The sequence below is a fragment of the Pongo abelii genome, chromosome 13, assembly GCF_028885655.2.
Source record: "Pongo abelii isolate AG06213 chromosome 13, NHGRI_mPonAbe1-v2.0_pri, whole genome shotgun sequence".
NCBI classification, from domain to species: Eukaryota; Metazoa; Chordata; class Mammalia; order Primates; family Hominidae; genus Pongo; species Pongo abelii.
Genome location: NC_071998.2, coordinates 100,044,252 through 100,057,401, shown reverse-complemented (window position 1 = coordinate 100,057,401; position 13,150 = coordinate 100,044,252). Strand labels below are relative to the sequence as shown.

General features: G+C 37.3%; 1 protein-coding gene across 2 annotated transcripts in view; it reads left to right on the top strand.

The window, feature by feature from the left end:
• Positions 1-13,150, top strand: part of CTNNAL1 (catenin alpha like 1) — a 68,900-nt gene that overhangs the window by 45,073 nt on the left and 10,677 nt on the right. For both annotated transcript variants that reach the window (XM_054519381.2, NM_001131917.1), the window contains 2 exon segments: positions 717-867; positions 10,388-10,425. In XM_054519381.2, coding sequence (XP_054375356.1) covers positions 717-867; positions 10,388-10,425 — 189 coding nt within the window.

The window sequence follows — 13,150 nt, the reverse complement described above, 5'->3', positions numbered from 1 at the left end:
CTTTACAAGTGTTTTGTGAGAGGCAGTGTGATGTGATGGAAAGAGCCTGAACTTGGATCAGGTAGATCTGAGTTTAGATATCAACTCTGTGTATACTCGTAATAGGGTCTGGCACAAGTTATTGGGTATCTCTGAGCTTGAACTTTTCCAGCTGAAAAATGGAATAATGCTTATTTGGAAAAAGTAGTATTTTATTTGTATATTTTGGGGGATATTAATGTATTAATGTATCTCAAACACCAAACACAGTATCTCAAGCATGTATCTACCAAGTACTCATGGGTGTATATATATGTTACTTATTATTATCACTAGCATTCCTACTATTACCACTGCTACTACCACCACCACTATTACTGCTACCTTTGCTACTCTGTATACAGTACACTTTTTGTGGTCTGAGTATAACTGTTTGAATTATTCTATGGGAACAACTTTGTTCAAACAGAGTTTTACTTGAATGAAGAGAATTGCTCCCTGAATGCAGGTTTGTATATAATAATGCATACTATTTATCTGCAGGTCAGATTATAAGAAACAGCAAATTTTTTCCTACTGTGCATCTTCATATTGCCCAACATGGAGCTTGTGTATAGAAATTACTTCATAGTTGTTTATTGAGTTGAATTGAACAGCAGACTTACCTTTGGTCTTCAAAGTGATTCTGAGGGCTAAGATTTTGAAATTCACACAGGTGTAATATTTTGTTTCTTTAGATAATTTCTGCTGCTGAAACATTGACATTGCATCCATCTAGTAAAATTGCTAAAGAAAACCTAGATGTGTTTTGTGAAGCTTGGGAATCCCAAATTAGTGACATGTCAACACTGCTGAGAGAAATCAATGATGTGTTTGAAGGAAGACGAGGTGAGAAACTGTCCACATAATGAAATATGTTATTATTTTAATGTAACTCTTGTTAGTTTTTTAATGCCAAACCTCAACTGCAAATGAATTCTTGTTGTAACCCAGCTGGGTTATTTTTGTAGTAAAATATTGTTCACAAAAAAATTACAAAAATATTATTTTATCTTCCTTTATTTTAGTATCCAAGCAGTAAAGTTTGTTGTACAACAGTGTAGTAGGCCAGGTGTGGCGGCTCACACCTGTAATCCCAGCGCTTTGGGAGGCTGAGGCAGGTGGATCACTTTGAAGTCAGGAGTTCGAGCCCAGCCTGGCCAACATGGTGAAACCCTGTCTCTACTAAAAATACAAAAATTAGCCGAATGTGTTGATGTGCACCTGTAATCCCAGATACTACGGCTGAGGCACGAGAATCACTTGAACCCGGGAGGTGGAGGTTGCAGTGAGCTGAGATGGAGCCACTGCAGTCCAGCCTGGGCGACAGAGCAAGACTCTGTCTCACAAAAATAAATAAATAAATAAATAAATAAATAAATAAAACAGCATAGTAGATCTCTGAATTAATGTTAACATTCTAGTTTTCCTGTTGAAATAGTCATTTTTAAATTTCTTCCGAATTGTTTTTTAGTTATAATACAACAGCTCTTCTATAATGCAGTAATTCTGTGTCTTAATTCTACTAACTTCATAATGAAATGAATGTAGTTATTTGATTTTTGAATTGCTTTCCTTCCACTTGGATGGAATCTCTTTCCTTGATGACTACATAATCTTGGAATATTGCCTGTGGTGGGTAAGTTCATTGGTATTTCTACAACATGTAGAATAGTGCCATACAATGTATAGGAAGGCATCATTTTTATTCTTTATTTTAATACCGAGTGGAAGTTTTATTTTCCATTGTACTGTGTGTCCTGTTATTTATATTTACATGTTTATATTTTTTCTCTTCAAATGGCTTCTGTAGTGTCAAAGCTTGCTTATTTTTTTAATAAAATGTCATTTACGATGATATCAAATTACATATTTTTTATTGAGTATGCCCATTTAAACATTTCATATTTTAAAAATACTCATTTAGGATAAATGTTAATTTGCTTAAAAATCAGGGCATAATAGAATTATAGCTATAACATCATTTGTAAAGTATGATAAATGTTTACCATGCTTCCACATTTAAAAATTTCTGTGATAGTCTGAATGGCATATCATTTTGATGCTTTGTAATGTATTTATAGTTATATAGATTTTTATATGAGCCAAATTTCAGATATTAAAAAGGTAAATGATATAATTGATCCACTTTTAAAAGGAAGAGTGGTCACTTAGCGTTAGAGACTATTGGGAAATGAAGAGAAGTGGCTTGCTGTGGTGATAAGATACCTGGTGTGGGTTATCCTGGAGTATCTGTAAGGCCCAGCTCTTTCTCAAACTGGTGTTAGGCAAGCTGTTCCCTGCTCCGGGCCCAAGTGTCCTTGGCTCAATAATGAAAGTCTTAGGCTGAGTGATCTCAGTGACCTGTCAGCTCTAAAAGTCTTTTGTGAGCATTACCTGAAGTTAGTGTGCTTTCGACTTCTGGGCATGAATATACCCTGCACTGTGTCTTTATCCTGTCTGGCTCTCTTTAAAGGCCAGAGGAATATTGCCTTCTGGCTTTATCGGTTGTCATCAGCCCATGAAAGTAGGGAGGCTGGAGGAGTGCCACAGGATGGCTATTTTTCTGGCATGTGACTGACTCTATGTACTTGTAAACGTGTTCCACGTGCACTGTGAGAAGCTTTACTAATAGCTGCAGCCATTCTGAAAAGAATATGGCATCAAGCCTGGCCAGCTGATTCTCCTCTTTACCAGAACACCATTAAGCTTTGTGCAGGTATCTCCTATAGTGTTTTCAGTGCTGAATAGGTTTTTGTTTTCATTCATGTAAACATGGGCTATGGCTGAGTTTTCATTACTTGTACTTATTCCATGTCCCTAGGCCAGTGAGTTCATCATCATCTGAAATGGATATGGTTCTAGTCTTCTTGACCAAGGGCCTGAGCCCCCTTCCTCTTTGTGTTTGAGATGCTCGCAGGTTCTAAACCAGGCTGTTCTACCAGCATTTTGGTCTATTTTCTTCTCTCTTTTATTTCCATAAGAAGAGGAGTTATAACAGGCTTTTCCCCCCTCTCAAGAAAGATAGCAGTCATTTAACAGTTATTCTCTGCCTTAATCCCAGGCGATGTTCTGAGTAGCAATTACGGTAGCAATTATAGGTTGATAAGCTTGGCAAGGGGGTTTTCTTTCTATAAACATAAGTAATTTTTTTCCTTAAAACAGAAAACAAACCCAAGTTTCATTTTCCATCAAGGGGTCTCTTCCTTCCTCTGAGATCTGACTGCTAATCTCATGTTAGGGATAGAATTGGGTAGAAGTTGAAATACAGGTTCTGAAGTGGACTGCCTAGGTTCCAATCCTGCTTCTGCTATTTCCTAACTTAATCTCTCTATGCTTCAAGTTTTACATCTGCAAAATGGGGATAATGATGACAAAACTACCTAATATGGTAAGTGTGAAGATTAAATAAAATAAGTTAATTCACAGTAAATTCTCAACAAATGTTACCTCTATCAGCATCAGCATCATGACCACTGTTACCTTGTGGTAAAACTAAATAGTTTATGAGAAAACATTAGGTCCAATTTCTCTTACTTAATCTCAATCTCTCCTACTTTCTGGCATCCATCTCTGCCTATGTCCTTTCTCCTACTCTAGGGAGGACTAGCCTGTCTGGCCCCACCGTAGAAAATCTCTAGATCTGCAGAAGCAAAGGTAAACTCCTTGCTTCTTTGTACAAATGAAGCTCATGCCTTCTCCAATGGTGAATTGACACCCTCTGAAAGATTCCTCTCACCGGACATCTAATGCAACATTAATTCAGTGTTCTCCTTTTCTGTCTCTGAGATTTGCCTTTCTTCTACCAAAGTTAGACTCTTTAAAAAAAAATAGCTAGAGAAGTTTAAGGAAAAGTAAAAGCCACAGGCTACTAGGGTCTGTGTGGGTAAAATTATAAACATGATCCTTCAGAGGCCTATGACTATTATAACCATAAAAATAACAGTAGCTGCCATCTCTTGAGAATGTACTGGGTTCCAGGTACTTTCGTAAGTGCTGGATGTCCATTTTTTCATTTAATCCTCTCAGTAACCCTGGAGACAGGTATTATTTCCACATTTTACGTATGATGAAACTGAGGCTCGAAGTATCCCACAGTGAGTAAACTACAGGAGCTGGGACCCTTACTGAGGTTTGAATGATGCCAAAGATGAAATTTTATTAACTACCCATACTCTATTACTCAAGCAGTTAAACTCCACTCCAATCCTAAAGTTTTCTAATGAGAATGAACCAATTCTGTGAAAAATGCTCACAACTGCAGCTCTGAGTTCTGCTTTTTTCCCTCCCAAACCTATTTCAGAAATGACTGAGAGACCCCAGGAAGTACAGGGCAAGGAACAAGTAATGACTGTATTCTTGTTTTGGTTGGTCCACTTATTGGCTGAGGATGGGGCCAGCTAAATTACAGAAGAGGTAAAACAATTTGTTAGTCATGGAATCCTGGGCACATTACCTGCCCTTTTGAGTTTGTTTCTTTATTTCAATGGATGTAAATGAAATAATGTGTAATAGTGCTTGCACATCCTATACCTGTTTTCAGACTACATGAGCACTGTGGTTTCTTTTACTTTCAAGCTGGATATTATGTAAATAATCTCTTCTTTAGGTTCAGTTAACTTATGTTCAAAAAATCAGCATTACCCAAACTTCTTAAGGACTGAACAGAAATTCCTTCTTATGTGGGAAACGCCTCAGCCTTCAGTCAATGAGACACTTATTGTTTCACAGGGAAAGTGCCTCTCTGTTCAGAAAAGGTTTATGTAGGTTTCACTGAGATGGAGTTGGTTGATTGTGTGTACTGCCTTTATTTGTCCTGATTTTTATCATGAACCTCATGAGCATGGCTTTTTCCTCAAAGAAGTCCAACTCTGGGTTAACCATTACTGACTGAACTGAATCCAGTGCCACAGTGTTGTTCTTCCTGTTATGCATGGTTGGTGTGACAAACCTGCTCATTACCTTGCACCTGCCCACTACTTTCCATACAAAGGTGTATTCTTCAGGTCCTGATTTCTCTTTGCTGCTGTTATAACTCCTGTTGTGACTATTGTTGAAAAGCCTTTGCTGTATTCTAGCCACCTTAGTTCTGCTTTGCATAACTTGCCTCCTGTGATTGGCAAACTACCAGGCATACTTGTAAGTATCATTCAACCATCCAACTAAGTGGTAAACATCACACTAAGCAATAAGAGGGAGGCTTTAGTGTTCACATGCTAAAAGTTAGTCTGAGAGCTAGGTCATTGTCCACCTTAACCCCAGACACTTAAATTTCACACTAGGACCTCCTGGGATTGTTTCAAGAAGGTAAAAATCAATACTTGTCTTCCTGTCTTCTGCTTTCATCCCATTCTGCCTTCTCACCCAAACCTCCAGGGAGGCTGTGGTCCTTGTATTAGAAGGGACCAGACCTAAAAGACTCCACTTTTCCTTAGTGGTGAATATGTGTCAGTTTAGAATTTGAGATTATTTTGGACAATAAGTGTCAGAAAAAAGCCTTATCTCAGAGCTTACAGTCTCTATCCTTCCTTTAAGGAAGCTGAATTCCCTTTGTTCTATTTGAATCATTTCAGAGTAAATATGACTACGCTTCAGTTTATAGAGATGCAGCTCTAACTAAACTATGTAGGGCAGTTATGATCACGATCTTGCCAAGAATCTTAATTTGGTTTTCAGTTCTGTAACTACTTTTCTCATTTTCCTGGCAGCCCTATTTCATAGCCCTGCATTTACATTATCGTTTGGCAGATTGGTTGCCACTAAAAATGGGGGTACAGGAAGATAAACATGTTCGTGGGTGAAGATGAGTTTGTTTGGGGATGGTAGGAGCCTGCAACAAGGGAGTGATCTATCCAGAGAAGAGATGATGGTCTATACTAGGGTGATGATAGTCAAGATGAAGATAAGGGGACTAATTTAAGAAGAATTTAAAAACTAATATTGGTAGGGTTTATTGGTCAATTGAATATAGAGGTGAGGGAGAGGGAGGAGTTGGAGGATGATAGCTGGGTTTAGATTAGAATACCTCATTCCTGCTCCTGAGTTTAGCTGATAAGCTGCTTATCCTTTAGTGGTCACGGATTCATTTTAAGTGGGTCTGGGGATATTAATTTTTTGATTGATCATACCATATAGAGTGCCTCCAGAACTAAAGATAGCTAATTATAAGAAATGTGAATCAGGGATAATTTAGCACATTTTCAGTGAAATAATAAGGCTTTTCCATTCTTGGGGAATTAGCTTTATTTTGTAGATATACAGAAAGGCTCTATATATTGTAACTGAGAACATTTCTCAATTAGGTTTTCATAAGAAATAATTTTAGTGCTCCCTTAAGATGAGAGGGACTTTGAACTTAATTGTGAACTTAATTTATCTCAAGGTATAAACTCAGAAGATGGCACAGTTGTAGTGTTGACTAAACAGGATTTAGGGAGTATTAAACATACAGTAGCTCATTGAGGACAGTGATTTGAAGACAATTCTATATATCAGATCTGTACTAAGTATATTTTCTCCAAATAGTCCTGTTTTTCCAACTATTTTTAATGTTTATAATATGATAGAGATTGTTTATGCTACTTCTTTGATATAACAGCTAAACATAATTTAGCCAGTTTATTTTATTATTATTATTATATTTTGGAGACAGGGTCTCACTTTGTCACCCAGGCTGGTGTGCAGTGGTGTGATCATAGCTTACTGCAGCCTCAAACTCCTGGGTTCAAGGGATCTTCTCACATATCTAGAACTACAGGTGCTGGCCACCATGCCCAGATTTTTTTTTTTTTTACCCCCCAGAGATGGGAGTCTCGCTGTGATACCCAGGCTGGTTTTTTTTTTTTTTTTGATATGGAGTCTCGCTCTGTCGCCCAGGCTGGAGTGCAGTGGTGTGATCTCAGCTCCCTGCAAGCTCTGCCTCCCAGGTTCATGCCATTCTCCTGCCTCAGCCTCCCAAGTAACTGGGACTACAGGCGCCTACCACCATGCCTGGCTAATTTTTTTTTTTTGTATTTTTAGTAGAGAGAGGGTTTCACCATGTTAGCCAGGATGGTCTCGATCTCCTGACCTCATAATCCGCCTGCCTCAGCCTCCCAAAGTGCTGGGATTACAGGCATGAGCCACCGTGCCCAGCCTACTCAGGCTGGTCTTCAACTCCTGGCCTCAAGTAACCCTCCTGCACTGGCCTCCCAAAGTGCTGGGATTATGAACATGAGCCACCGTGCCTGGCTGAGCCAGTTTATTCTTTTTTTTTTTTTTTTCCTGCTTAGAATCAACGGCAATAATTAGACTCACATGGAAATAACATCTATAATTAGCCGAGCATGGTGGTGTGCACCTGTAGTCCCAGCTACTCAGCTACTCAGGAGGCTGAGGCACGAGAATCGCTTGAACCCAGGAGGTGGAAGTTGCAGTGAGCCGAGATTTCACCACTGCACTTCAGCCTGTGCGACAGAGTGAGACTCTGTCTCAAAAAAAAAAAAAAAAGTGGGAAATAACATCTATAATTAACTATAATTTAGATCTCTTGTTAGTATTAGATTGCATTTTCTTGTGTTATTGTCAGCTTGTTTGGTTTCTGTTGGAACTGGGGGAAAGAGGAAGAATCTTACCTGCATAGTATGTGGAAGAGGCCTATCTGAAAAAATGATCAATTTTGCAATTATCCTCAAATTCGTATAAATCTGAGTTAGCTGAGTCTAACTGAAGGATGGGAATAGGAAGCAAAACAAAGTATCTGTAAGAGGACCAGAGGGATTAGAACTATCAAGTGATAAATACTACTAGGTGGATGAAAATAGTAGCAAATCAGGTTACATAAAAGCTTTATTTTCATTGGATTTATTTCTCAATGCATTTATTTATACATTCTACTTGCTTTAACTTTGTGGTATCTTAGAGATATAAGAGATACCGAAACAGCTGGTTTTGCCCCAACTTGTGGAGAGTAAATATGAACATTTTAGGGCCATGGGCACTATAGATGATTACTAAGTTAGATAATACAAGATTACTTCTGTAGCTGATTACATTTAAGTAATGATAGTGCCCTTTCAAAATTCAAAATTCTTTTTTCTTTATTATTTATTTATTTTTAGTACTTTCCCACTTCTGTTTTTTTTGTTTTGTTTTGTTTTTTCTTTTTTTTTTTTTTTTGAGACAGTCTTGCTCTATCACCCAGGCTGAAACAAAACAAAACAAAAAACAGAAAAAAGAACAGACTACAGGCATGCACCACTACGCCTGGCTAATTTTTGTATTTTTAGTAGAGATGGGGTTTCACCATTTTGGCCAGGCTGGTCTTGAATTCCTGACCTTGGGTGATCCACTTGCCTTAGCCTCCCAAAGTGCTAAGATTACAGGCGTAAGCCACCATGCCTGGGTTCCTACTTCTGTTTAATGTGCCCTTTATAATATGCTAAGACCACTTTTTAAAGGATATTATGGACAGGATTCAGACTTTGAATTAAGACAGATGGTGAATTCTGAAATTCTGAGTGACCGGAAGACTATCTTCTGTTAATATTGCAACTAAATCGAGCACTTTTCACATCAGAGCTTAGAGACAAGGCATGAAAATAGTCTCTTCCTTTTTGAGTTTTTTCCCCTCACCGTTCTGAAATCAGAAAGCCATTAATTAATAAAATTCCCTTACAATTTTGACATTACAAGGAAATGATTTGAATCATAAAGCTATTCCCAAGTACCATTAACTCACTCTTAGTAACAGTTCTTCTTCTAGATCAGCACTGTCCAAGAGAAACAGAATGTGAGACACATATGTAATTTGAAATTTTCTAGGCTAGGCACAGTGGCTCATGCCTGTAATTTCAGCACTTTGGCAGGCCAAGGCGGGGAGATCACTTGAGCCCAAGGAGTTTGAGACCATCCTGGGCAACATAGTGAGACCTCATCTCTTAAAAAAAATACAAATAAACTAGCTGGTGTCACATGCCTGTGGTCCCAGCTACTCAGGAGGTGGAAGGTGGGAGGACCACCTGAGCCCCGGAGGTTGAGGCTGCAGTAAGCCTGTGATCTCCACCATTACACTCCAGCCTGGGTGACCGAGCAAGACCTTGTCTCAAAAAAAAAAAAAAAAAAAAAATTCTAATAGGCACAAGAAAAATTAAAAAGAAACGTGAAATTTGTTTTAATAATTTTTAACCCAAATATCCAAAATACCATTTAAACATATAATCAATATTTTAGTATATGATCAATATTTTAAATTAATATATTTTACATCTTTTTTCTCCCTTTGTACTACATCTTCAAAATCTGTTATGTATTAAACACTTGTGTTTAATACACTTACACATCTCAGTACAGACTAGATGTACACATCTCAGTACAGACTAGCCACATTTCAAGTGCTAAGTAGTCACATGTGGCTAGTAGGTTCCATATTTAATAGTACAGTTCTAGATGAAATTTTAAATATTTGTATAAGCCACTCTGAGACAAACAGGTTTGCCCATTTCATGTAATAGTCATTCTATGAGAAAAGGTATGATTTAGTGCTCTTATATTATGTTTACTTTTATTAGTTTGGACCATATGAAATTTCAAAATGGTTGAATACCAGCAATTTCATATGGTTCAAACTAATCTATTATAGCTGAATATACTTGTTTTCCTTGAGGAAGAAATTTTTCTTCAAGAAGCAATTACTGCTTAGGTCTTGAATTTTTACCTCAGATGTCACAAACCAGCTTTTATAAAAAGTCTATTATTCATTGTAATCTGACTGTATACGTGACCTGGAAGTTGTAAAGATGATAGATAGGGCAGGGATGATGTGGGCATTGCCCGTCTCTTTCCTTTCCTCGTTATCGTGCTTCATGTGACGTGTCAGTTCACAGCCAAAAAACCTCCTGTTATTTGCTTTATTTCATCTTCCTATCTTGTACAGAGGGTTTTCTTCTTCCCTGACTGAGAGAATACATTATGAGGTTAGTTGTAAATTATTTGGTCTGGTACTTGGAGAAATGGAAGAAGTGCTGATACTGGTACTGATAAAAGAGGAATCAGGTTTCATTAGAGGCAAACTGCTGTAAAAGGAGCACTCTGTGAATGAAGCTGATTGCAAGTGGCAGTAAATGTCAGTGGGACATTTGCCTTTCTCCCTTTATGTTGGGAGAGGTGGAGATTGGCCAGCATAGGTACCTTAGACATGCAGCTGTTGAAAGTCTTCATGTTCACCAGCCAAATTACAATTTTATTTCTGAATTTTATGTAATGAATAGACTAAGTTATCGAAACTAATATACTAACATTCCTGTTTAATTAATACTTTAAAAGTTAAGTATAAATAATAGAAAAATATATTAATAGAAAAAAATTTTTAAGTTATATGTGTTATTTGTAGGAGAGAAGTATGGCTACCTTTCACTTCCAAAGCCAATGGTAAGTAGAAGAATTATGTACATTGTGGAATGTTTTTATTCAGAATTCAAATTATGCTCTTGTTGCCTGTTGCTGCTCCTCTCTACCACAAATAATTGACACGACAGAAAAAAGTTAGGATATTAATGTTGACTTCAGAGTTGTTATTCTGGGTAGCAATCTAGATGTGGCTTACACTCTGGCTATTTGTTTTAGGTTTGGGGGTTTGAGAGAATAGGTAACATAATTTGTGATTAATAAAAAGCCATATCCCAGTAATAGCATCATAAAAATAAATAAATAAGCCATATCTGAGGTCAGAAGTTGTTTTGTTCTTCCAATCTTGGATCTAATTTGAGAAGTCATGTTGGAATCACTTTCAGCAAACTAAGGACTTTCATATGCTTTCTACCTAGATGAAAACATGTCACATGTCATACATATGGGAAAGAGATACAGAGTAGTATATTAACCAAGTAGTGGTCCCAAGATCCCTTTTGGGGGTCAAAAATATTGGAAATTGTGGGCCAGGCACGGTGTCTCACGCCTGTAATCCCAGCACTTTGGGAGGCCGAGGCGGGTGGATTACCGGAGGTCAGGAGTTCAAGACCAGCCTGGCCAATATGGTGAAACCGTGTCTCTACTAAAAATACAAAAAAAAAAAAAAAAAAAAAAAAAATTAGCCAGGCGTGGTGGCACATGCCTGTAATCCCAGCTACTCGGGAGGCTGAGGCAGGAGAATTGCTTGAGCCTGGGAGATGGAGGTTGCAGTGAGCCGAGATAGTGCTACTGCACTCCAGCCTTCCCAACAGAGTAAGCCTGTCTCAAAAAAATAAAATAAAATAAAATTACTGATGATTATCAATAGTAACAGTAGGGTGAAGAACAGATGGTGAGTATCAGAAGAGAGAACTTGCAATGAAGAGAGATATAAAAGTCTTAAGTCAGGAGTTTTAGAAATGATAGTGGGAATGGTCGATGGTGTAGGGGAAGAACAAATGATAAATCAAATCCCCAAATCAAAAAATGGTCCAAACTTAATTAGTGTACTTTTTGAAAAGGGACTGGCATTTAATACTGAAATACAACATTAGGAACTGAATGTAGCTGGTGCAAAAGCAATCATGATACTGCAAATTAATTCTGTGACTAAAAAAAAAAAAAACAGTTTTTGTGCCTTAAGCTATTGTCAGAACAGTTTGAAAGTATAGATAGCAATGTGTCTATTTTTGTTATTTTAAGCTAACTTAACCCTAACAGATGGTTTTATAGCTAATATCCTACTGGGTTTAAGCAAGTAAGGATAGACTCACTGTTTTTGTAAGTGCTATAATTTAGGGCTACTACAAAATAATTTTTTGAGAATTAGAAAAGGCATCACAAAGCTTTTAACAGGTTGAATGGAACAAAGATTTTATTCAACTGAATAGTATTTTTTATCTTTAGTAACAAATCATTTCAGAGTCATGAACCATTTTCTTAGTTGAGGGATAGCATAGCTAATTATATTCCTAGAAAATTATAGTTCTCTCTTTTAGGAAGCGAAGTTGGAGTCTGGTGCTATTTACATTTAGGGGACTGACGTCTTTTAGCTTTATATAACTGAAACGAATGACTCTGACTGCATTCCAAAATAGTGTCCACTAGATGGCAAGCTTGGTTACATTATTAAGATCGTTTATTTACCTTTTCAGGCAATCCCCTTTCAGTCGTCATTAATACTCACTCACTAGTAGAGTATTTGCAATTGGTAAAATATTCAGTCATTACATACTGAATATTTTAAACTTTTGTTACAAGTACTTTGTTATGCTTTGTATAATCATCATCATTAGTAAAAGTAAAAATAAAAATCATGAAAATGCAACTAAATTTAGAAGAATAATATAAGGTATAAAATTCGAAATAAAATAAAACCTAAAAACCTTGAGGGTGTTCCTTACTTTCTTAAATGTTTTATCAGTTGCCTTATAGTCAACTAGACCAAGGATGGAGATAAAGATGATGTGACCATTCAAGGAGGAGCCAGAGAGATCATTGGTCATATTTGTTTATTCTCTCTCTCTCTCTTTCTGTCTTTGTCTCTTTCTCTCTGTGTGTGTGCGTGTGTGTGTAACAAGAGTTCCTTTATTCTTATTTTCTGTCCTTCAACTTCACCTATTTCTTTAATAGTAAACATCATTAGAAAATCTCAAAAGGGCCATGTTCCATGAGCAGATCTAAACTCCACGAGGCTGTTTTGTTCCGTGGTGAAACTGGTGACAGAATAGTTGGTCAGAAGTAACAAGTCATGGTAATAAGGGAAATAAAAATATATGTATGAGAAGATCTTTTTCCTTAAAGTATTAGTGATGATTTTCCTTCCTAAGCTAAGTGTACATGAGTGTTTTGTTTTATTGTAATTTATACTTTGTGTGTATGTATGTGAATCTGTACCCAATGTGTGTTTGTGAGTGTGTATGACTTAAATATATGTTTCCATTGTAAAAAGTTGGCTCCCTGCATCTGCTGGCCCCCTTTTCTCTACAAACCCTAGCTGTTCTGGAACTCCTGCCTCTACCATGGGAGCTTTCACCAGATCTCAGAGTTGGAGGAATCCCCTCTGTGGGCTATCATCTCCAGAGAACTTCGGAATATATTTTTCAAAGAAATGTCGCTATTGGTGGTGGTGTGATTTGTCCTGGTACTCTATTCTTCAAGTATACAGGCATCAGTGGACTAGCCTCGTCTAACTAGTATGGAATAT